The sequence below is a fragment of the Seriola dumerili genome, unplaced genomic scaffold (assembly GCF_002260705.1).
Source record: "Seriola dumerili isolate Sdu_G_001 unplaced genomic scaffold, Sdu_1.0 BDQW01000291.1, whole genome shotgun sequence".
Taxonomy (NCBI): domain Eukaryota; kingdom Metazoa; phylum Chordata; class Actinopteri; order Carangiformes; family Carangidae; genus Seriola; species Seriola dumerili.
In genome coordinates, this window is record NW_019174546.1 from 1178331 (window position 1) to 1202231 (window position 23901).

Here is a 23901-nt window from a genome sequence, read left to right on the forward strand (position 1 = left end):
TAAACAGTTCAGAATCTCATGTGAGCTTTTGCTCAGGCTGTTCCCACACTGCTGGCCATGTTTACCCCTCTCACATGTGCTGTTTTATACAGACAGAGCACCTTCAGTCCTGAGTGTAGAGATGTTTTCTCTCAGATCTCTCTCAGCCTGTGGCTCTTCAGTCTGCTCAGAAGACATATGTTACGCACAATCTTTAAAGGCCAACGCTCTCTTAAAGAAGCTCAGTCTGCTGCCCAAGTATCTGCTGCCTGTACTCTCGCCAACCGGCCATTAATCATCCCAAGCAAAGTTGTAAAAATGTGTTGTATTGCACATTTTTGGGTTCAGTGAGATTTATCTCCGGTTTTTTGTTGTGACACAACGTGTAGCTCAAGTGCTCACTTTCACCCATTACATCTCCCTGCTAACACCAGCTAAAGCTGCACCATTAGCATATTTACACAGACAGTCACACTGGTCTTAAATTAAAATGTTGTTTATATACACAGAAAATAAAATAGGTGATAAAACACGACCCCGCAAGGCCTCTCAGTTAATAATGAGCTGCAGGCTATGCAGGCTATATGCTCTCAGAGTCTCTTATCCAAACAATGAGGCCTCTATTAAAACCTGAGATAATATGCCTTTTGTAAAAACATAAACCCACCACCAAACTGTGGCTGGAGTTTTTATATCCTTTGTGAGAATATAAAACCAAATATTAAGTCTTCTTCTCAGGTAATTTAAGCAACAGTTTGGAGTTTGTTAATACAAGATTTTAGGTATGTTTCCATCCATCTTGATCTTGTGTGGGGAAAAAAATTACATCAACACCTTTGACAGCTTCAGAATCCGTATAAAACACGTGTTTGCCTTTTACATTGACCCTAGTCATACTTGGGTTTAAATTGGAAACATACAGTATTGTAATTTGTCTTTCCCTAACGAAAATTTCTTCCCTGATTTGCATGTTCAGTGGTTGGATTTACTTTCCATGTACATATCTTTTATAAACTGTAGGTGAATTATAGGGCTGCAACTAAGGTTTTTTATTATTGATTAACTCACAGATTGATTTCTTGATTAATCGATCATTTGATCTGTAAAATGTCAGCAAATGGTAAAAAAAAAAAAAAAGTTTGTAAAATGTTTTGTTATGTCGGACCAATACTATCTAACTAACTCAAGAGAATCAGATTTACTATCATGGAGGACAAAGAACACCAGAAAGATTTTTTTTTTCCAATTTTGCTTTAAAAATTTGCTTCCCTCCTGTTTATTGTCTGTCAACTGTCTCAGCTCTCATGATGTGTATTTATTATTTACAGTTATAGTGGTCAAATGTGTCTCTGACAGTGCTACATGACTGAAATCTAAGTCTGACATAACAAAAACTTCATGGTGCATTTGTTGGGTTATAATAAAGTGAACTAAGAAGTAATGCAGGAACATGTCACCTAGTGCTATAGACCTCTGCAAAATAAAATATACCAGGCTTTGGCTGAACATACAATACCTGAAAGGTCATTAAGTGGAATCCAGTGAAAAAGCCTTCGGGTAGATGCATTAATCTCTTTCAAGAGGGGAAGCTGCACATTCTTGAAGCATAACTTGACAGTAAGAAACATGTAGAATATCTCCAGACTTATTCCTGAGGTGTAGAGAGAGAATCACATTCTCAGCTGTCCCAGCTTTAGTTGGTGAATGAGAAGACACGTTTTTTAATGCCAGGAGTTGGATAATGGTGTTTAAACAGAGGACACACTGCTGTAATTGTGGTGTCAAACCTGGAAACAGTTTCCATTTGCACCTCTTCACTTTTGTTTTCTTTCCGTTTAAAGTGTATCTGGTTTGTATCTCTCCTACTTCAGATCTGAAGAATAAGTGGCACCTGGTGGTCGACCGTCTGACCGTGCTCTTCCTCAAGTTCCTGGAGTATTTCCACAAACTGCAGCTGTTCATCTGGTGGTTGCTGGAGATCCACATCATCAAGATTGTGTCCTGCTACATCATTCTGGTCTGTGTCAAAGAGGTACGAAAGCTTGGGATTCCTCTAAAGAAAGAAGTGTGACTCAACTCACTATGTGCAGCGACAGGGGCCACTTTTCCTCCATATTTGAGTTTGTATGAGTCAGTTCTACAGTTACCTGTCATCACAGGTGTAAGTCTTCCAGATGTTGCTGCTGTTCCTTTTCTTGCCCTTGAATCTTGGCTTTACATTCAAAATCATTAAAGAAATTGAATCCATGAATTGTTTAGATACTGCAAGAGAGGGCCGTTCTGTCTGAGCGTCTGAAAAACAGAACAGATATATGGAAGAAAGTGTTTTTAATGATTCGAGGTTTCGAAGATTTTCATCATGGATTTTATTTTGTGTTTAAAGTTGTTGTTAAACTAAAAGTGTCTCTGGAGCTTTTCCTTTTTTGTGCACTTTGCAAGTTTTGTATATAAATGACTGTCATTACTGTCTAGCTTTTTATTTTAATCATCACAGTTACCTACAGTTGCAGGAGTCCACTGTCAAAGGTTCTTGCTGGATTTTCTTGCTCAGACGCTGTTTAAATCAAGTCGATCACTTCATCTTGCAACACTGAGCCATCTTGAACCAACAGAAAATAAACCAGGATTGTCTGCTACACTGCAGACTGTTCAGATAATAATCTGCGGTTGTTTGAGCAAACTGTGATGATTATTAGTTACTGAATGGAAAAAAAGTCTTACTCAGAGTTTTCTTGCCATTGGGGCTGTTTGAGTTTGGCTGAATGGTTTGGCGTGGATAACCTCCTCACATTTAGTTTGTTAAATTCTTATAAAAATTTACTTCTATTGATTTAAATGTATGTAATGTAATTTTTTTTTTAATTTATAAATCTTGACCTCCAGTTTTATGTGTACATTGTTATGTTTTTGATTTGCCTCACATTACTCTTTGCTTTTTCACCCACTTTTTATTTAAAATACTTTTACAAATGGCATTTAATTATGCTTTTAAATGAAAAATGAGAAATGAAATGAATAATTCTTATTACTGGTAGTAGTAGGACGAAGAGGATGTCAGTGGAAAAAGGATTTATGTGAACTGTTTTTCAGTCCTCATCGCCTGTATTATCTCCTGTGCAGGTGTCTTTGTTCAACTATGTGTTCCTGGCTTCCTGGGCCTTTGCACTGCCCTACAGTCAGTATCGGCCCCTTGCTTCTAGTGTTTGCACTGTGTGGACATGTGTCATCATCGTATGTAAAATGTTGTACCAGTTGAAGTCCATAAATCCCCCATCCTACTCCAAGAACTGCTCTATGGTGAATATATTTTTTCAACTTTAATCATAATTAGTTTGTACATGTTCTAAAACTTAGATTTGCTCAGAGCTAACAACACTTATTGTTTCCGTCCACAGCCGGTGGGCTACAAAGACGACGAGAGGACTGTGATGAAGGATTCTGAGCTGTATAAGGGACCTGTGGATCCAGCCATCTGGGTTGGCTTGAATAAGTCTAATGACCTACTGGGCTACCTCTGGGTGAGAAGTGGAAACATTCATCAGCTCATAGTTTTCAGGACACACAGGACATCATCACAGCAAGGGAAAGAACATTTCAATTGTGAAAACACAAATTTAAAGTAGCAAAAATGAAAAGTGTATTTTGTTCATCAGAAGTGGCTACAGTGTTTTTGTAGTGTACTTGAGATGAAGGGGGACATCAGAAAAAGTTTGATTACAATATGTTCAAACTGAACAAGTTGCACACATCACAAGTGATGACTTAAATTGTTTTACTAAATCTAGTTAATATCAACTCATGTTTTTTTTTAATAAAAAAAAGTGTTTTTATTTGATAAAACGATGTTCTCATGTCCCAAATTGTTTAGTATTTCATGTCCAATGTTCTACATCCACTGTTACTCTCAAACTTGTGCTTTTTTACTTCCTTTTGCCTAAATTTGTATTCTACTCTATACTACTTAAATTATGCACATTCTGTGCAACTGGTAATTAGACTTGTCATGACTGCACTGTAAATGATTGTGTATGTGAATCAGCATGCAGATTCAACAAAAGAAATAAATGTTTCACACAGTAAAATCTTCTCTCTGTCTGTGCAGAACAACCTCTTGATGTTGGCTCTCTTAGCGTTTGAGGTGACCATCTACCGCCATCAGGAATACTTCAGACTAAGGAACAAGCTGTTGCCTCCTGCCGCTCGTGTTATCTTCCATGACATCACACGGCAGCACCTGGACCTCGGCATCATCAGCTTCATCAAATACTTCATCAACTACTTCTTCTACAAGTTTGGACTTGAGGTAGGGACAGTTGGGAAAAGTGGTCTCAGACTTGTGGACCTCACTGTATATAATGTTTTATCTAAAAACTATTAGCTCCATCACTTCATGTGTTAATTCTTTGTGTGTTTCCCACAGACGTGCCTGCTGTTGGTGGTGAATGTAATCGGGCAGCGTATGGACTTCTACGCCATGCTACATGCCTTTGCCTTGATAGCTGTCATGTATAGACGAAGGAGGAAAGCCATTGCTGAGATCTGGCCCAAGTACTGCTGCTTCCTGGCCTGTATGCTGACCGTCCAGTATTTTATCTGCATCGGGATCCCACCTGCAGCCTGTAAAGGTCGGTGTCGTCAGCTAGATCAGAGTTATCTTTTAGTAAAAAATGTGAAAAAATGCTCAATGCAAGTCCCCAAAGACCAAGGTGACGTCTTAAAAGTTCTTGTTTGGTGCGATCAATTGTCCCAAACCCAAAGTTTTTCATCTCTAATCATATAAAGAAAAGCAACTAATCCTGACATTTTAGAAGGTGACAACAACGTAGTTTAGTTTTTTTTGCTTGACAAATGACATAAATGTTTAATGGATTATCTTAATAAATTTTAATCACCTATTCATTTAGCCCCACCATGATGGACAACTGCTGTTTTAAGGTGATATGCCCTGGTGCTCCAAGTCTCACTATTAAGTGCATATAACTTGTACAGTAAATAAAATTCTAGTAGAACACAAATACATGTCTGTGGAAAACGTCTTCTCTCGACATCTTTGTCCACTGCTACACTGAGGCTTTGAATTTGTTTTTTTGTATAAGGACATCACATAACAGCTGTTGGTCCACTTCCTCCGTGATGCACTTTTCTTGGTTTTATTTGTTACCATGTCAACGCTCTTATTGCCAATTCTGTCCTTTTAAAGTGCTCCACAAATAAATCTGAAGTCTTTACATTTTTTATGATAATGGTGCATGTTTTCATTTCAGACTATCCCTGGAGGTTTCCCAACTCTACTACAGACTCCAATGTTGTCAAGTGGCTCTATGTTCCAGATTTCCGCACCAGGCCCAATTCATTATTCCTCATCTGTAGGTGTCTTAGTTATACAGGAAATTTGTTTGAAGGAGAAATAAAAGTATTCAGATCCTTTACTTGAGTGAAAGGAGCAATAGGGCAGGCAAAAATACTCCATTTGCAAAATGTACTTAATATATCAAAAGCAATTATGATTCAGAAAAATACATCCTGTGCATGAAACTATTATAGATTACTGGTGCATCAATGTGTAAGAAGCATTTTACCGTTGTAATTGATCAAGATGGAGCTAATTCGAACTATTTTATACTTTTTTAATGTGCAACAAAGCATCATATTTCATTAGCTCATCATATGTTTTGTATGTAAAATCTTAATCTGTAAAGTAACTAGTAACTAAATCTGGTGTAGTGATGTAAAAAACATTCAATTCTTCAATACTCAAAATTGTAGTCGAGTAGAAGTATGAAATAGTATGAAACGGAAATACTCAAGTACAAGTACCTAAAACCTGTGACACAAGTTACAGTAGTTGAATATATGTACATATGTACGCAACTAAATATTACTGAGCTAATTTTTGTTTTAGAGCTAATTTTAGTTGTCTTCACTGGCAAAAAGAAACAATTGCATATTTATTATAAAGAAATGATGCTGTTTTCTTCTGCTAAATTGAATAACACATGTTGATGAACTTATTCCGGTACAAGAATTACAAATACTTACATTACTCCTTGTCTTCTCTAGATGACTTCATGCTGCTGCTGTGTGCCTCTCTTCAGAGGCAGGTGTTTGACGATGAGAACAAGGCGGCAGTTCGCCTCATGGCCGGAGACAACGTGGAGATCTGCAGAGACCTGGATGCAGCCTCCTTCAGCGTCCACAACCCCGTCCCCGACTTCATCCACTGCAGGTACAACAACTCACACTAATGTTATACTACATTTACACTGCAGCACTAAGTGTCCCGAACATGTCGTATTTATTCCTATTACGGCTATATGGATACAGTATATGGCCATGGAGCCATGGAGCCCATGCTTGTGTTTCAACACTTAAATTAGATTAGATTAGATTTTACATTAGATTCACATGAAACAGATGTCATAGTTTTGGTGCCACTGGAGTCCGACTGAACCAGCATTAACACAGAGGACAACAACACACAGAGACGGAGAGGAAGTGAAGTAGCCAGCTTAATTGATGCTTAACCATGTTATATGGTTACAATAAAGCCCAAACTGAAATGTATTCAAAACAAGCAGACCTATTAAACGCATGAGTTCATGGTTATATTACATACAGATTACTGAATATAAAAATAGAACAGATAATAGAATAAAACTAGACATTTAAAAAAAGAGCAGCAGTTTAGAGTTAAGCCTGAAGATCTGTGTTCTCAATCTACACTTTTTTATGATGATTTAACTTAACCGGCAAAAAAATTAGAATAGTTTTACATAACCTCCAACAACTTTTGACAGACAGAAGCTAATACTAAATTTGACCATGCAATGCTGTTTATATGTGTTTCTTGATCCACTGTTTGACTCTTGTCATTATGAATGTGCATGATTTTTGTGGTCTGTGCGATTTCTTTATCTTGTCAACGTGGTTTTCTTAAACTAGGATAAATGTGTAAGTGTACCAAAGAGTAGGTGCAAAGAGACGGAAATAATGCTAACTTATCAGAGAGCTTTAAAATCACTACAGGACTCAAAGGTTTCAGAGAAGCAGGCCAGGAACAGATGGTTTATTGTGTTGATTTGATGCTATTTGTTATTATTATTACCATTATCTTTATAGCGCCTAGAACAAATTAAATCCAACATTGTGTCAAATATCAAAAAATACTTGGGATTTTAAATAAATATTGTTTAAATTTTTAAAATTATTAAAAAGCATCTTCTGAAAATAGACTTCAGATTAACTTGATCTCTAAATTTTAATTTTCGCCTTTTCTATGCCATTCTAATGTAAGCTAATGTTGATAAGAGTGTAGCTGTTCTGCGTGGTATTGCCATCATGTGTGTGTAAGTGTTAAGTGTTGTGGTTATGTTGACTTGTATTGGACCTTTGGATTAATAGCTGTTGTATACAGCACATAACAGGGATCTAAATAAATTGGAAAACAAACTTGTTGGGTAAATTTGTAAAGAAATTTCAGCAACAACCAATGAGGCCCTTGAGAGTGAGACACTCACTGTGTACCCACATCTCTCCAGTGGAGCTGCCCAGAGGCCAGCTCAGTAGAAAGCTGTTGTTGTACTTGGCTGCTAACTGTGTAACTGTAGAAATCTTAAGTGGGTCGGTGCTGAATAAGAACGTACTCGCTCAGCAAATCCTTTATCCTGGATAAATAAAGGTAAGAAAAAACTGACAGATGACAGTAGCTCATGTCAGTATCTTAGTCAGAGATGTTATTGAATAGCCACTGTATATATAACTCAAAATTTTGGCCGTGGTCCAGTATTTGAATCCAGAGCTACATACTGACTTTGCACAATAAAAACGGGTGAACAGACGATTTTGAGAGGCAAGGAAATAAAGAGCGAGTTAGAAAGACAGCAAGAGCATCCTGACCTGTCCACAGTCATTGATTATGTGCTCTTCACATTCCACTGTTTTGATGCGCAAAGTGGACAAGTCTTTTATTAACGCACTCTGTGTCCATCAACAAGCCCTAGTAGAGAGAAAGAGAGCTGTACAGCCCGTCTGTCCACGCCACAGCAGCTCTGCACTTATTCCATCGTTTCCCTCCAGGATCGAATTACGGATACGGGGTGGGGGAGAAATCCATAATCCACAAAAACACTCTGTCCGTCACTCCGCGACTCAGACGCTTTTGCCCTGTACTCTAACTCAATAAATAGCTTTTAAGTATGGAAAAGGTATTTTCTCCCCCTGATGAAGAAGGACTCTCACTCAGCTATTCCGGCCCATCAACGCGTCGTCCGATCCAAACCCACTTCATCAGAGCCGCTTCCTCAACAGTGCAGCTGTTGTTGTGGTCCCATGTTTTCCCCAGGTCCATCACATTAATGCAGGTTGCTTCCTATGTTTTCACCGTACACATCACATTAATGGTCTCTCACATGATAGCACAGGATCCATACGCATGTTTTTAGCATGTCAGACACACACACACACTCACAGGACATGCAGCAGTGTATACCTGTTCTGAGTGACAGGAGTCAGGTTTCAGCTCTGGTTCCCATTCATTGATTCGACTCTTACCGGTGTCCTGACACTAAGTGATACGCTAAGTGTGACTGATGGGCAGATTATGCATGCAGCAACAAAATGAACTGAAATGTTGTTTTGACTTTTATTATGTGGTAAACATGCATCTTATTAGCAACTTATCTTAGCTGGCTGGCATTGTGCCATATATACATATAGATAAGGCACGTATAAATACTCATATACTTATACTTATGTACATATCCCATCTCTGCACTGGGTTAGGTAAAGCATAAATGTTACACAACAATGTAGATATTAAAGCCACATTTGGCAAAATCATTATGTAAATATACATTTATAGAATGTGTCTTTATTATTAATGGGAACAATAGCTTTCTAAAATGTCTTAACTTTGGCATATGCTCAGGTGTCATGGACTTCTGTTGTTAAAAACCTGTGAAAAATAGCTTGTAAGTAGACCCTCAATTAAGATAATTTTATCAAGATATTCAGGTAAAATACAAAAATGCAGAGAAGTGAAAAAAATATTTTCAGTGTGCTCAGCTCTGCTGGATGTTGACAAGTTGCCTGTTTAAACGTTTTATGTTCTTTTTCTTTTTCATTTTTACCCCCTTTTAAATCAAATCCAATAGTAACACCGACACAATCAGTGCAGCTTTTAAACCTGTTAATGAACTGCTATACATATGTACAATGATAAAAATCAGCTTATTTAGCGTAAGTTTCTGATCAATAGATGTAACTATAGAGTCGAGGGAACCTTCTTGGAAAAATGTGTGAATGCTTCTATGTTATAACAATATAATGTTTTATTCCCATTCAGCTGCCTTGACATGAATGCAGCATGAGGATATGATATATTAACATCGGTGTTAATATATCATATATTAAAAGTTAGCATTTCTTACCGAAAAATGGCACCAACTGGTTATTAGTTTCCTCTCATGATCAGCCTCCCTCACCTCTGTCCTGCAGGTCCTACCTCGACATGCTGAAGGTCATCATGTTCAGTTACCTGTTCTGGTTCGTCCTCACCATCATCTTCATCACAGGAACCACACGCATCAGCGTCTTCTGTATGGGATACCTGGTTGCCTGCTTCTACTTCCTGCTCTTCGGTGGAGAGCTGTTACTGAAGCCAATCAAAAAGATCCTGCACTACTGGGACTTTCTGATTGCCTACAACATCTTTGTCATCACCATGAAGAACATTTTGTCTGTGAGTAGTCGATCTCAAATACTTAATGAAGATGAATTGATTGACTACATGAGATATAAAACATCTGTTTGCATGAATGTGTGAACTGAGGAGGAAAAAATAATTACCTATAAACTTCTCTGTTCTCACTGTTTAATATATGTCATAATTCATTCTTTATTAAATTATCATTTTCTTTTAATCAATCGCTTAGGGGCCATTGTATTTTGCCTTAATTTTCATATATTTATTTTTAATTTTATTTAATATGTAAAATTAAATGTTTTATTCTAGGGTACAATAAAGGATTATTTTGGTTTTTCTGTGTCCATAGATCTTGGCTTGTGGCTACATCAACTCTCTGATCAAGAAGAAGTGTTGGTTGATTCAGTTGTTCAGTTTGGCCTGCACCATTAAAGAATATAACATCAACACCAGCCAGGAAAGTCTGTGTGAGTGAACTCAACATGTAATGTCTTGTAGAATTGTCATCCATCCACCCTTCCGTTTTCTTCCGTTTATCCGAGGTTGGGTCGCGGTGGCAGCAGGTCAAGCAAAGTAGTCCAGACGTCGCTCTCCCCAGCAACGTTTTCTCGCACCTCCCGGGCGATCCCGAGGTGTTCGCAGAATTTTTATTCATTTATTTTTTAAAAGAATGGGTACATGACATGATGAGATATATCCCTCAATATTTGGTGGAGCATATATCCCCAATTTGGCTTCTACCCTACCATAAGACGTTGGTGAGATTTGCAGCTGCAGATTGTGTCCAAGAGCGTTTCACAAGAAGCGGAAATGAACTCCACGTCCTTGTTTATTTTTCATCTTTAGGGCCAATTTAATTGAGTGCTGTCTTCATCTTAACCCCACTGGGAAACTCATTCAGCTGCCACAACACTCAGTGAAACAGTAAGGTGTAATCAAATACAGATAACAGACTACATTAATATCCCTAATATGGATGTCATCACTTTCATGTGTCATTAGAGCCAGTCAATCAACAATACTGTCACTTTGACAATAATATTTATGCTCACATTCAAGGAGACGAGCTGTTTTACCTGCTGATCACGTTGCAGATTATTGGATGTAGTCCAGCTGCTAATTAATCTATTGTGGTGTTAAAAGTCATTAAATTACTAATACTTTACTCATACTAGATTAGATTGTGTATGACTGTGTCCTGTTCCAGCCCCTGATGATCACTGTGAGCTGCCCAGTAACGAGGCCGGGATCATCTGGGATAGTATCTGCTTCGCCTTCCTGCTGCTGCAGAGACGAGTGTTCATGAGCTACTACTTCCTCCACGTGGTGGCTGATATCAGAGCGTCACAGATCCTCGCATCCAGGTACACAGCTGCTCCGTGCAGAGACGCTGTAACCAGGAGGGTCACGGCTTTGATACAGGGCCGGGGGTTTCTGTGAGATATGTGGAAAAACCATATTAAACCATTGCAGGGAAACTAATGCTGAAAACAGCTGATATTTTTGTGTAACCTAAATATTAGTTGTTGCATTGGATTGTAGTAATTTCCAGAATGGTGCAGGGTCATTAATGTTATCCGTTCCACCTGTGTTTTTCCAGTATATCATTTTTATAACTCAAAATTTCATCTGTGGAAAAGATCTAATAATATAATTCAGGTTAGCAAGATTTATTCAGAAAGCAAAACAACATACGAATTAAAAGATAGATAAGATGAAATTTGACATTTTTTCGGCTGCCAAAGTTGTGCAGTACAGAAAAAGTTTGGGAAGCGCTACGTTAAGGTGTCAGTCACAGGTTCTGTTGATGCAATAAGGTTTTTTCGTCATTAAATACTAAAATAAGTTACTGATGTGTGTCTGTGTGTTTCAGAGGAGCGGAGCTTTTCCAGGCCACTATAGTGAAGGCGGTGAGGGCGAGACTGGAGGAGGAGCGCAAGTCTGTGGAGCAGCTGAAGAGACAGTGAGACTGAATATTTAACATACTCCATGTGGTGTAATGCTGTAGTTTTGTTTTTTATGTGCAATATGCAATACTAGAGGAAGTTTTGATACTATAGATTTGATAGGTTATTGCCCAAGATTTCTGTATAACTTCAACATTTATGTGTTTTTACATAATCTCTGAATTACATTAATCAGAGTTAAACAGCAGGGTTCTTTAGAGCCACTACAGGATTATTTCAAAAGAGGTTTGTCTCCTTAACAATTAACAAAATAAGAGACCAAAAAACATACACAAAAATATATGATGAGTAGTTTTCTGATTTGTCAAAAAAGTTCTATTTATAGGATCTTCATTCTTCGTTCACACTGTGGAAGTCAATGTTTTAAATATTTTTCGTAGTGAGAAAAAAAAAAGAGATATATCTTCAATGCTGCCCAGTACTTGCAATATGGTTGGAATTATTCTATTTTTTGTATTGTCGATAAATCCCTTGAAAAGACCAAAACCACCAATCTGTTAGTGGATCGAAAAAAACTGTAATTTTTAGCTCAAACAACAGCTACAAGAGCATTCGTCAGGGACTATTTTCAGCTGTGGATTAATAAACATGTGATGTTGTAGTGAGTATTTACAACAGTGGAGTGGAGTCAAAAAACAAAAAAATTACAATATGTGTCTTCACTGTAATGAAGGTACATGCCTTCCAGTGCAGCAGTTTGTGCTCAGTGTTTTAATACATGTAGTTGTCAGATAACAATGGAGCTCTATGATAGATAAGCTGTATCTGCCGTTTTCTGCACAGGTAACACTTGTTAATGGTTTTGGTTTTTTTCATGGGATTTGTTGACAATAAAAACATATGGAATCTATATTTCATTGTTGGAGTATCTTTGATGGGTCTCATTAGGTCTTATTTAGTTATTAAATAAGAAAACATGATTCAGAGAATGTAAAACTTTTTCTGGATTAAAAGCAGCGTCTGACTCAGTCTTTATTGTTTCCTGGGAGTCAGCTCTCAGTATATCATACCACATAAAGTCAATGTATTTCAACCACTTACACTTACCTCAGGAGTTACTCACAAGCTCTGATAACATCCACTCACCCACTCTAATGAGCACTCCGCTGTTACATAACATACACTAATTTCCATATGAAGCCTGGAGATGTTTATGGTCAGTCTGTTAGACCGTCAGTGATGTTGCTCTGTGTCGATACTTCGTGTCTCTTCACCGTCTCTCTGATCTAATCAGGATGGAGCGCATTAAAGTGAGGCAGCAAAAGTTTAAGAGGGGCAAGGAGAAGATGATGAGCTTGGCACAGGAGTCTGGTGATGGACAGACCCTCATCCAGCCCGAGGACGATGACGATGGTATGACGAAGCCTGCCAGGGCCTCTCACTGTGCAGTCAATATGGAAAAAGTTTGTGTAATTAATAACAGACTGAAGCCATGTTGTGTAATAATGTCTTTTCATTGGTATTTGAGCTAAAAGAGCAGCTTCATACAGTAGAAATATGGCTTGAAGTTTATAGAAAAAAATGATTTTCTTATGAAATGTTGAACTGCTGTATTTGTGAAATTTTAGGAGCACAGCGAACGAAAACCAAGACCAAAAAAAAGCAGTGGTGGAGGCCGTGGGTTGACCATGCTTCCAGTAGGTTGACCCCCCAACCCTCTTATTTCTCTTCCTCCACTCTGATTGGCCCTTGTGTCCTTGACCAGAACGCTGAGGATTCCCATACTGCCCCTGGGCTCTGAAGGCACTGACAAACAGTAGCTTTTTATCGCATCCAGACTTTAGTCCTTTTCTGTCTCTATTTAAGGGCCCTTGTTACCTGCAGCTCTCATGTTACTGCACACTGTGTGTGTGTGGAGAGGCACTTCAGTTTAAGATGATCTATAAAACTGTGTCAGTATGGGAGCAGGGTTTCCTTAGATAGGCACAATGAGACGATGTAGAAAGGGAAAATGACTAACGGCTGGAGGTTCGTACTTGACGTTGTTTAAAACATGAATTCCAGCCTCGGTCTCACCTGAAGAGCCCACAGTAGAGGATCACTATGTTGTAAAACATTTTCACGCAAAGATATGAAGTCGACTCACCTTTATTCTCAGTGCTGGAATAAAGGATGGAGGGTTTGTTCATTCTTTGCCTGTAGACATGATCACCAAACAGGACAGAGTGAAATGACAGGAGCCAGTAATCGAGCATATAAAATGACGACCTTTACAGTCACTTTGTGGTAAATACAAAAATAGCAGCATCTCTCTGAGTCAATACGGTGGTCTGCCTGTTTGGTTTGAACTCATGTCTCTTATCGTACTCCATCCCCACATGACATTTTCAAATTATTTCTCCATTTTTATCTCTTTGTCATTTGATGTTTCATCTCCATTTCCCAGCATCCTCCCTCACCTCCCACCCACTGTGGTTCTGTTCAAGGACATAAGTCAGCCTTGTCTATCCCAATGCTTCTATCACTTAACCACTGGAGTCTGGAGTCACTTGCTCTGTCAAGTAGCTTAAAGGCGACTGTACTTACTGGAATAAACAAATCTTCACTGTGGCTTGTGCTCATAGTTATATCAGTCATACTAACATTTTTGATGCGGTGTGTGTGTGTTTTCTGTTTCATCCTCTCTTGACTCTGATGTGTGTCTATATCATGTGTTACTGTAGATTCAGATAAATGTTTAATATGTAGTAAATGAAATAGAATTCAGTGTTAGGTGGTTTGATTTTCCTGCCTCTTTCTCTCAGCAGGGAACCTTCACTGTGCCTTAAATTACTGTTATTGTGAAAACACGATGAGTGACTGCATCCTCTGTTTGACTGAATGTAACAACACTTTACCCTTTGCCCCTCAGTGGTTAGAAGTGGAGACTATTACTTGTTTGAAACTGACAGTGAGGAGGAAGAGGAGGATGAGGAGAAAAAAGACGATGAGCCGCCAAAGAAGTCAGCATTTCAGGTGACTCCAGGGTGAAATTAAATTTTAATCCCACACACTGCCACAGCTGTGTAATCAGGTGATATTTTTGTTATTGATGAGGATGTGGCTCTCAGCAGAGGTAAAGTATAATGAGGTGTTTTTACTGAAGTGCAGCCACTTTGATTGAACATCTCCATTTTTTTATGGTGTTATATTTCTTCAGAGAGAAATATTGAGCCTTTTACTTACATTTACTGTATCCACTGCAAGAGAAAATACTCAGATGTTTTACTTAAGTAAAAGTACCAATACAAAAATGTAAAAATACTCCATTACATTTAAAAACCTTACTAAAAGAATAGAATAGAATAAATAGAATAGAATAAAAAACTAAAAGAATAGAATGGATTGCTTGCAATGTAAGCACAGCTTAGACAACATATCAGTAAGCAAGTTTGTTTTATGTTTTGATGATTCAGAACATTTTAATGTTAATTCTTGTTCCTTGAGTTTAGAATTTGTGACTTGTGGTATTGTTATTTTCACCAGGGATTTTGAGGAGTTTTGAATACTAAGAGTATAATGAACTATGTACATTCACCTGCATGCCGTCCTGGACCACTAAATCCTCTTGTTCAGTGCCTCCTAACACAATTGCTCCAAATCTTTGATGTTTCTAACAATATGAAATGTTTCCCACTAACCCTCTCCCACTCTGTTCCCTCTCTGTAGCGAGCTATTGGGAAGTTTGTCTCTGCTGTCCTGGCTTTGCCCAGGTCTATCATTAAGCTGCCTAAAACTATCCTGCACTATGTAGTGAAGGCAGGCAAGGTACTCACCACCAGAACTAACACAGCTTGCTTTCTGCATCATCTGCCAGCTCCAGTAACAGCTAACACCACATCCCACTGAACACTCCAGCTCATGTCTGCTGCTCTGCTTTGCTGCAAATAACCAGATTTTAAACTAATTGTTTTATATAATAAAGGACACTAATTTGACATATGTCATAAAATCTGATTTGCAATCGAAATGCTTTGAACCTTTCGCTTTTTTTTTTTTTTTTTTTTTACTGCATATTGTTATTGTCTGACTGATTCTCTTAAAGTCGTTTGCATGAACTGGAGCTTTAATCTGAAATGTTTTGGAGATGTGTTGGTGTTTCCTGTTTGTTTTTTATCCTTTTCCTGTGGTGTGCTGCTCAGAGAAATTCTCAGTTAGATCATGATCATGATCAATGAAGGAGAAATAGAGGTAGCATTTAGTGTTATGTGTTAATATGGCACTGGTGGTCCTGCATGTTTCAGAGCTTTCATAAAAAGTTATGAATTCTTGGTAATATTGCTGACTATTTTCCTTGGTGTGTCTATATACTATATACGACAATTTCTTTCACAGTTCACTGTGAAAATCAACCTGCAGATGTAAAAATCAGCTTTCTTTAGATGAGAAACTGATAACAGTGAATATTTTAACATTTGTTTTTGTTAAACTTGTGTCACATTCATGAGATAATGCACGTGTGATTGTTGACTGTTTTGAAAAGGCCTCCATGTTGGGGCATTCAAGGAAGCCCCAACATGTTGCGTGTGAGAGTCTTCTGCATTTACAAGCAGTCAAAATCTGGAACAGAAATAAAAGGCAACCATGAAAAGACAAAAAAAAAGAGTCAAATAAAGAATAATATAAATGTTGTTGTTCCTTGTACTACAGTACAACGTGTGCTCTCAGCCAACCTTCTCTTTAGTTAGGGATATTAGTATTCACAGGCACTTGAACATACCGTCAAGCCCAAAACTGAATCCCACAGCTGATATGACTTTAAAAAAAAGTGAAACTAAATAAATGAATTATTAATTAAAGTAGAGTTCACTGTGTCATGCTTGAAGCGTCTGCACATTGATTTTTATACTGAACTGATAGCTCAAAAGTGGGAAATCATTTTAAAAGGACACGGTATGTTTTGGAAAGCGGTAACAAGCATGCATGCAGGAACTTGCCTCCTCGACTTCACATCCTTTCACTAATACTAAACTGCCGCCCTCTGTTCTCCAGTTTCTTTACCATGCCTGGATCACAGACCCCAAAGCTGCACTGAGGGCACGGGGCAAAGAGAAACGCAAATTTTGGAAGAAATACACAAAGGGAATTAGACACAGGAAAAGTAAGAAAGATGGTAAGCTAGTTCCAAGAGCCAAAAAAACTCACATTCAACAAACTGTAACATTAGTGTGGATAAATTTCATGTTCTTTTTATATTTTAGTAAAATCTCTACTATACAACAGCAGGTCACGTGGCCATAGAGGTTGGTGAGCTGTCTGATGGGCAAGAAAAAGGAGAGGAGCGCAAGCAGTCTGGTGGTCAAGGTTGGTTTCACCTCAAGAAAATTGTTTGATGAGACCTTGAGAGAAAAGTTGACTTGTGCTGTTTAGTTCCACCTTCTGAAACTTAAAACACTCTAGAAACTGGATGGGGAACATTGATGACGTGTAAAGGAAATGCATAGATTACTATTGCGTATTTGTTCTAATTGTCTTTCTTTGTCATATAGTTTCAGGATTTAAGTGAGTTTAACAACACAAGTTTTTTTAATTTCACGGCCACATCAGCATCTTGCAGACGAACTCCTTATTTTCCTTAAATAATACCTACTAATACAAATTCTGGTGTCAGGTAAGGTACATTTTTAAAAGGTGATTTACAAACTGTCTTCCAAATCACAATAACCAAGTGCCAAGTTGGACGTAAAAATGTTGCCTTTCTTTTCCCTTTTGATATCCTTTGGCAGTTGATATTTTCACAGATTAATCAGGATGATAATCATCATTTTGATTGATTTCCTGAAATTGCTTTACTTTATGTGGCTGTGGTTGTCCCTCCCTCAGACAACATCATCAAACGAGTGTTCAACATCATCAAGTTCACCTGGGTGCTATCTAAGACGACAGTGGACAGCTTCACCAAGTGGATGAATGACATGTGCAGAGAGTACATCGACATCTCCACTGTGCTGCGTATAGAGCGCTGCATGCTGACGCGAGAGGTCAAAAAGGTACATGATCCTCCACGCTGACTTTTGACGTTTAGAAAAAGAGTCACTGTAACTTAGTTTTAAACATAGTTTTGATGTGATAGCTTCAGTGATCCTTTGACTTTTAATGTAGCACAACCAGGAAGTTTTTATTTCACCCATTTCTTTGGCTTATGACCAAATACCTGCACAACTAATGACATTTCCATCAACCTCAGCTGTACTTTGATTTGTTTTTTTCATCTGACTTATGTTTTATCCTAATTAGCAAATGTTAGCATGCTAACAAGTTAAACTAAGATGGTGAACATGGTAAACATTATACCTGCAGACCATCAGCATGTTAGCATGCTGACCTTACCCTTCATTAGTGGTGGAATGACTAAGATCTTTTACTTAAGTAAAAGCAGCAATACCACAATGTAGAAAATACTCTGTTACAGGTTAAAGTACAAAAGTATTAGCATCAAAATGTACTACAAGTACCAAAATAAAAGTACTCGTTGTAGAATAGCGCATTTCAAAATAATGTAAATGATGTTATTGGATTATAATTATTGTTACATTAATATGTAGACCACCTTAATGGTGGGCTAATTTTATTGACTTTATTTACATAATCTTGCAAAGTTCTCCCCTAATGATCAATTAAGTCTTATTTTAACCTATAACGATGCATCATAATTGATTTGTTGGTTATATTTTATATTATTTTATATAACTTGATCAAGTTATCTAATAAATATAGTGGAGTTAAAAGTTCAATAGGTGCCTCTGAAATGTAATGGAGTAGAATTATACAGTAGCAGAAAATGAAGATAGTAAATGCTTCAAAATAGTTTTTAAGTACAGTACTTGAATAACTGTTCTTAGTCACTTTCCACCACTGCCGTTCAGCTCAAAGCACCACTGTGTATGAGTCATGTTTTTGTTATAGTTTATAATGAATTAAACATTTCATCAAAATGAGAGGGAGAAACAGAAAGTAATGAACTCCTCTCCTCCCAACAGGGCAACGTGCCTTCCAGAGAGAGTATCCACGTCTACTACCAGAAGGCCATGAGGCTCAACATGTCCAGGCAGGCCAGTTTAGATGCGCTCAGTGATGACGAGTTTGTCTCCAGCTCCAGCAGGGTCAGACGGAGGCGAGGAGGCCTTCCCATGGAGAGCCAGGACTCGACGGCCTCCAGAGACAGCATATCCAGGTACACAGAGCCTGACGGTGGTCCTCGGCAATGCAGCGTGGGAGAGTAAATGAGTCCTCATCAGGAAATAGTGTTTAAGAGTGTTTAAAAGAATAGATTCTAGCCTCATGGCATTTTCCTCTCTCAACTTTTTGCCTTAAAAAAAAAACACACAAAAAAAAACAAACTTAAACTGCACTGAAAGCAGGCATTTGGTTTGTTTTTCAGGGTTCCAGATTAAGCAAATGTGAAAGAAGCAACGGAAACTATAATGCAAATAATGATTGTATATACTGTATACACAGCAATGCATTAGTAAAGACATCAGATTCATGTTTTTTCATTGAACTGTTTATTATAAGAAGGGATAAATCATATTACTAATTCACTAATACACGTTCCTCGTGGATGCTTGTGTGATAAAGTTGTCTTCAGTTAAATTCACATGGCAGTGGATGTGCCATGATTCACACATTAAAGGGACAGTTCATCCAAATTACTAAAAACATATTTTTACTTTCATGTACCTCTTGTGATGTCTAGAGATGCAGTTGGATTTCCGCATACACAGCAGTCACTGATAGCAGTAAGATGTTGTTCAACACCAACATCTTGTGGTTTATCATCACACTGAGCCATTTCATCCACATTCTTTGGCTGAATCCAGATGTTCGGACTTCACAGCACATGCAGACTGGGACTTCACAAACTGTTAAACTATTGCTGGGAAGTCAATGAGCAGTTCAAATTCACGAGGGGCCGTAAATTTGCTTTTTTTTTTGCTTTTTTTTTTATAATATTCTTTTTTTGAAGACATCTGCTTTTATTGTTTTTGTTGCTGTAGTAAGGTTTCGTATTGCACATACAGAATGTGAATAGGCTGAATAATTTGGACTTGTTATCATTTGAAAAGCTATGGGCAAAAGTATTTTTTTTCTGTGGTGTAAAAATCCTCAGTTGAAGGTATAAAATTGTGTTTGGCAAATTTTAATCTCCATTCTGACCAGATCTGTTATGACTACTATGTAAAGGACAAGTTGCCAGTATCAGTACTGTGAAGAAAAATACTTTGAAATGAGTAACAGGCTCAGGAATATCAAGACATCCCCATGGAAACACATGAGGTCTTTGAGCTTTTCATCCCCTTGCGATCCTGCAGCCTCACACACTTGATGTGACACAGGGAAGACTTCAGTGTCCGCACATTTGGATCCAGTTTTTGCTGCATTTACTTTTCTGTACGTGTGACATGGTAAACAAGAAGCTAATTTTCCCGCTCATTCTTAATGTTAGAGTTGGTTTAACTGCCTTTATTACACAGAAGATGGGGAACATCCTGTCTGTGTAACCTAACATCGATCCCATCTCATCCCTCTCACCCCCCCTCATTCCATCTGTCACTCTCACCGCCTCTCAGTGCCTTCACTGAGGCCACCACGCTGTTATCTCGCGAATCCACGCTGGACGACCTCGATCCGATGCCAGAGTGCATTCCCAAAACCAGCGAGCGTGCTAGGCCCAAACTGCGTAAGATGTACGGCCTGGACGTGTCCAATTCATCAATGGACAGCGCCAGCAGCTTCATGTCCAGGTGCCTGGCCTCTGCATCACCCATATACAAACCTGTGTCACTGACATGATTAATATCAGTGCATCTCCTGACTCGTGTTTGTTTCTGTTGATTTCTAACTTCAGCCGAATCATTGCATGACTTGTAGTTAACCCGTTTTGTTTACTACATCCTGTCAACAACCCTAATAAAGTGAAAATAGTTTTATAATGTATAATCATGAGCATTTCAGGAAGCGTTGGTAAGCGTTTGGTAACACTTAACTGAAACTCCTTCTCTTCAGCATTAATAAGCAGTATATTAGTATTTAACAAATGTTTGACAACTCATTATAATGTAGTTGCAGGCAGATTTAAGTGTTTATTCATGTGTTTGTTAACAACTATAACTCCTCCTGTGTATAAGTAGAGGCTGGTGTATAAACAGATAATGACTGACAATGTAATACTATAAAATATGTTGTCATTGGAGAAGTTATACTTGTTGACAAATACTGCTTGTTAATCTTTATATCTACGTACAATTACATTGTTATAAACAATTTATTAGTTGTTTATATCCTGCTGGTGTTTCCGTTTGATATGCCCTCATCCATGTGTAGGGTGTGGTAGTAGCAGTCAATTAAGTCCATTGTTAAAAATAAAAAAAACCCTTCAATAAATATGGGCGAGTACATTATAAAAATACGTCCATGCACCCAGAGGGAGGCAAGTGTGCAAGTTGTTTTTTATTTATTCTGCGTAAACTGGGAGACTGATTCTGTCTGTTCCATCTGAACAGGTTGACACAATCCCTGTTGTCTTTGTCCCCTGCAGTGAAGCCACCCAGTGTATCATGCTCTACTCCAGGCAGGGCACCACAGAGACCATAGAAGAAGTGGAGGATGAGCAGGACCAAGGGGAGGACATGCAGCAGGTTCCCTGGGAATCACAACAGCTGGATGACAGTGAGGGGCCCGAGGGTGGCCCCTGGAATGACCCAGAATCCAGGGAGGAAGAGGAAGAGGAGGAGGATGGTGAGGAGCAGGAGGGGCTGGAGGGTGAGGAGGGTGAGGAAGGTGAGGAGGAGTTAGAGGTACCAAAGGACCAGGAGAGAGAAGAGGCTCCCTGGGAGTCTTTTGGCCCAGGCGAGGGCCCCTCCTGCCGGCTGGAGGAGGCCTGTACCCACTCTGTCCAGGACAAAGACTTCATCACTGAGAGTGAAGACGGAGGGGCACAGCAGGACTTCATGCAGACAGAGGGGCGAGCAGGGCTGCTCTACACCCCTGATACAGATGCTTCTAAAATGTCTGACGCCGACGTGCCTCCCAGCTACAGCAAGGCGGTCAGCTTCGACCGCCTGGAAGTCAGCGATGACGAGAGTGACACGGACAGGAAGAGGCGTATGATTATGACCTCTGACAGCCACTCGGACAGCAGGTCAGACATCATGCTGCCCTCTATGACCACTGAGCTGACCGCCAGCGAACTGCTGCTCAACAAGTAAGTCCCAAAACAACTGAAACCATCAAATATTTGTCTCCTGATGATTTGTTGCAATTAACACCTAGTTCATCGCTAAAGTTGTACGGTGTAAGTTTGTGCTATCCACAGGTCTGAGTATTGACCTGAACACTTTTTGAGTACTTCCCAAAATGTTTCTGTATTCCCTAGTATCAAAAACCATCAAAGTTGTTTTTAAATGCTATCTTCTTACCTGATTTTAATCATAACATCTTCAACAAAAAGATATTACAATTTGACTATTACATTTTGGCAGCCTTCATATGTGGTTAAATCACAGTTGAGGATTTTGGCGTATTATACTAAATGAACAAAAAAGGATTTCATTGTAAAACATTGTTCTGAAGGTAAGGTATGAGAAGATATTTGTTCGTATTTGTACCAAAAGCTGGTAATGTATTGGACCTGAAAGGCCTGAATGTCTCTTTGTGGTCATTTCTCTCTCTTGTAGTCACGGTGTGTCTCTTTGTAGTTGTGTAGTTTTGTAGTCATTTTGCGTGTCTTTGTAGTTGTGTTGTGTCAATCTCCTGGGTCTGTTCAGTAATCCATCTGTGATTGTAGGATTTTTGGTGAAGTGACAATAGCCTCCAAGTTTGTATAAATGCAAAGCGATTGAATAAGTGAATTTTTAAGTAAAGGATAGCATGATCCCATTTATTCATACTATAGAACCATAAAAAATAATCAAACACCGATCAGTCCGTCTCTCTGTGTCTGTCCAGGATGTTTTTTGACGACGAGCTGGAACAGTCAGATAAGTTCTACCAAAGCCAGCCTCTGATCCTCCAGCTCTGCTATGCCTTCTACAACATGCTGGTGGCCCACTCGGAGATGGTGTGCTACCTGGTCATCATCATCAACCACATGGTGTCGGCCTCCTGCGCCACCCTGGTCCTTCCCATCACCATCTTCCTCTGGGCAATGCTGTCCGTGCCCCGGCCCAGCAAACGCTACTGGATGACTGCCATTGTCTATACTGAGGTACAGTCAGAGAGTTATTAAATGATGTTGTTCCAATGGTGCATTTTAGCTTCAGTACAGACCTGAACCAAACTGTTTCTGTCGTCCGCAGTCAAGTTAAGACAAGCACAGACAAGATTCATTTGTTGAATGTGTCACTTTGATTCTCAGACTGAGCATAAAACATGAAAACAGAAAGATAATTACATTGCAGTCTTACAGTAATATCACATTCAGTGTTATTGATATTTATACAACAATTTCTCTCAGGTTTCACTGTAAATCTTCATCTCGGTCTGTAGTCCGGAAAGCTTCACTTACACTGATGTCGTTTTCCCTCTAGGTCACCATCGTCATCAAGTACTTCTTCCAGTTTGGCTTCTTCCCCTTCAACCAGAACAAGATGGATAGGAACAAACCGTATCACCCTCCCAACATCATCGGTGTGGAGAAGAAGGACGGTTACGTCCACTATGACCTGGTGCAGTTACTGGCTCTCTTCTTCCACAGATCCATTCTGAAGGTACTTGCAACCACACATATTAGATTACTCTAGTGACGTTCAATTCTTTTATTTTTGTCAACAAATCCCATGAGAAGAGTAAAGCCAGCAGCCAGTATTGTGTCATAGACCTTTATTTTTCTCCAGAACTTGTTTTAAATCACAGCTTGAAATAGTCCCAAACAGATACACATTTCATCCCTGTTTGAGTGACTTCTGCTACAGTGCAGTTGGGGACAAACTGGTATTTTTTGCAAGTTTTGCAAGCTAGCTCGACGTATATTTTTCACAGTATTTAATTATTTAACTGCTGATATTCAGTATCTTTGAATTTAACTATCATCATGCATCAAAATCACAATAGTTCTGTGTCTGTATATAAAATGAAGCTGTCACAGTTAGAAAAAGCCTCTGAAACTGCGCAAGGTTGAAAAAAAAAATTCACCTGAAACACCAACTAATTGAATATTATTTGATTCACATGTATTGAATTTTATGGCAACACATAACTGCTTTTAGAATTAAATAGGAATTTGTTAAACTGAGATTTTCAACAGAAAATGTGTAAAATTTGCAGAGAAAACTG

The 23901-nt window shown here is 38.7% G+C and overlaps 1 protein-coding gene across 1 annotated transcript in view; it reads left to right on the forward strand.

The window, feature by feature from the left end:
* The window catches only part of piezo2 (piezo type mechanosensitive ion channel component 2), a 79268-nt gene that overhangs the window by 46107 nt on the left and 9260 nt on the right, over positions 1–23901 (forward strand). The window contains exons 19-41 of the mRNA XM_022757921.1: positions 1851–2011; positions 3100–3276; positions 3375–3497; positions 4082–4282; positions 4400–4604; positions 5244–5345; positions 6040–6205; positions 9475–9718; positions 10032–10149; positions 10890–11046; positions 11556–11645; positions 12884–13002; positions 13218–13286; positions 14501–14604; positions 15298–15396; positions 16621–16741; positions 16852–16932; positions 17452–17618; positions 18609–18802; positions 20199–20372; positions 21167–21832; positions 22576–22834; positions 23157–23336. Coding sequence (XP_022613642.1) covers positions 1851–2011; positions 3100–3276; positions 3375–3497; positions 4082–4282; positions 4400–4604; positions 5244–5345; positions 6040–6205; positions 9475–9718; positions 10032–10149; positions 10890–11046; positions 11556–11645; positions 12884–13002; positions 13218–13286; positions 14501–14604; positions 15298–15396; positions 16621–16741; positions 16852–16932; positions 17452–17618; positions 18609–18802; positions 20199–20372; positions 21167–21832; positions 22576–22834; positions 23157–23336 — 3977 coding nt within the window. The remainder of the gene's footprint in view (positions 1–1850; positions 2012–3099; positions 3277–3374; positions 3498–4081; positions 4283–4399; positions 4605–5243; positions 5346–6039; positions 6206–9474; positions 9719–10031; positions 10150–10889; positions 11047–11555; positions 11646–12883; positions 13003–13217; positions 13287–14500; positions 14605–15297; positions 15397–16620; positions 16742–16851; positions 16933–17451; positions 17619–18608; positions 18803–20198; positions 20373–21166; positions 21833–22575; positions 22835–23156; positions 23337–23901) is intronic.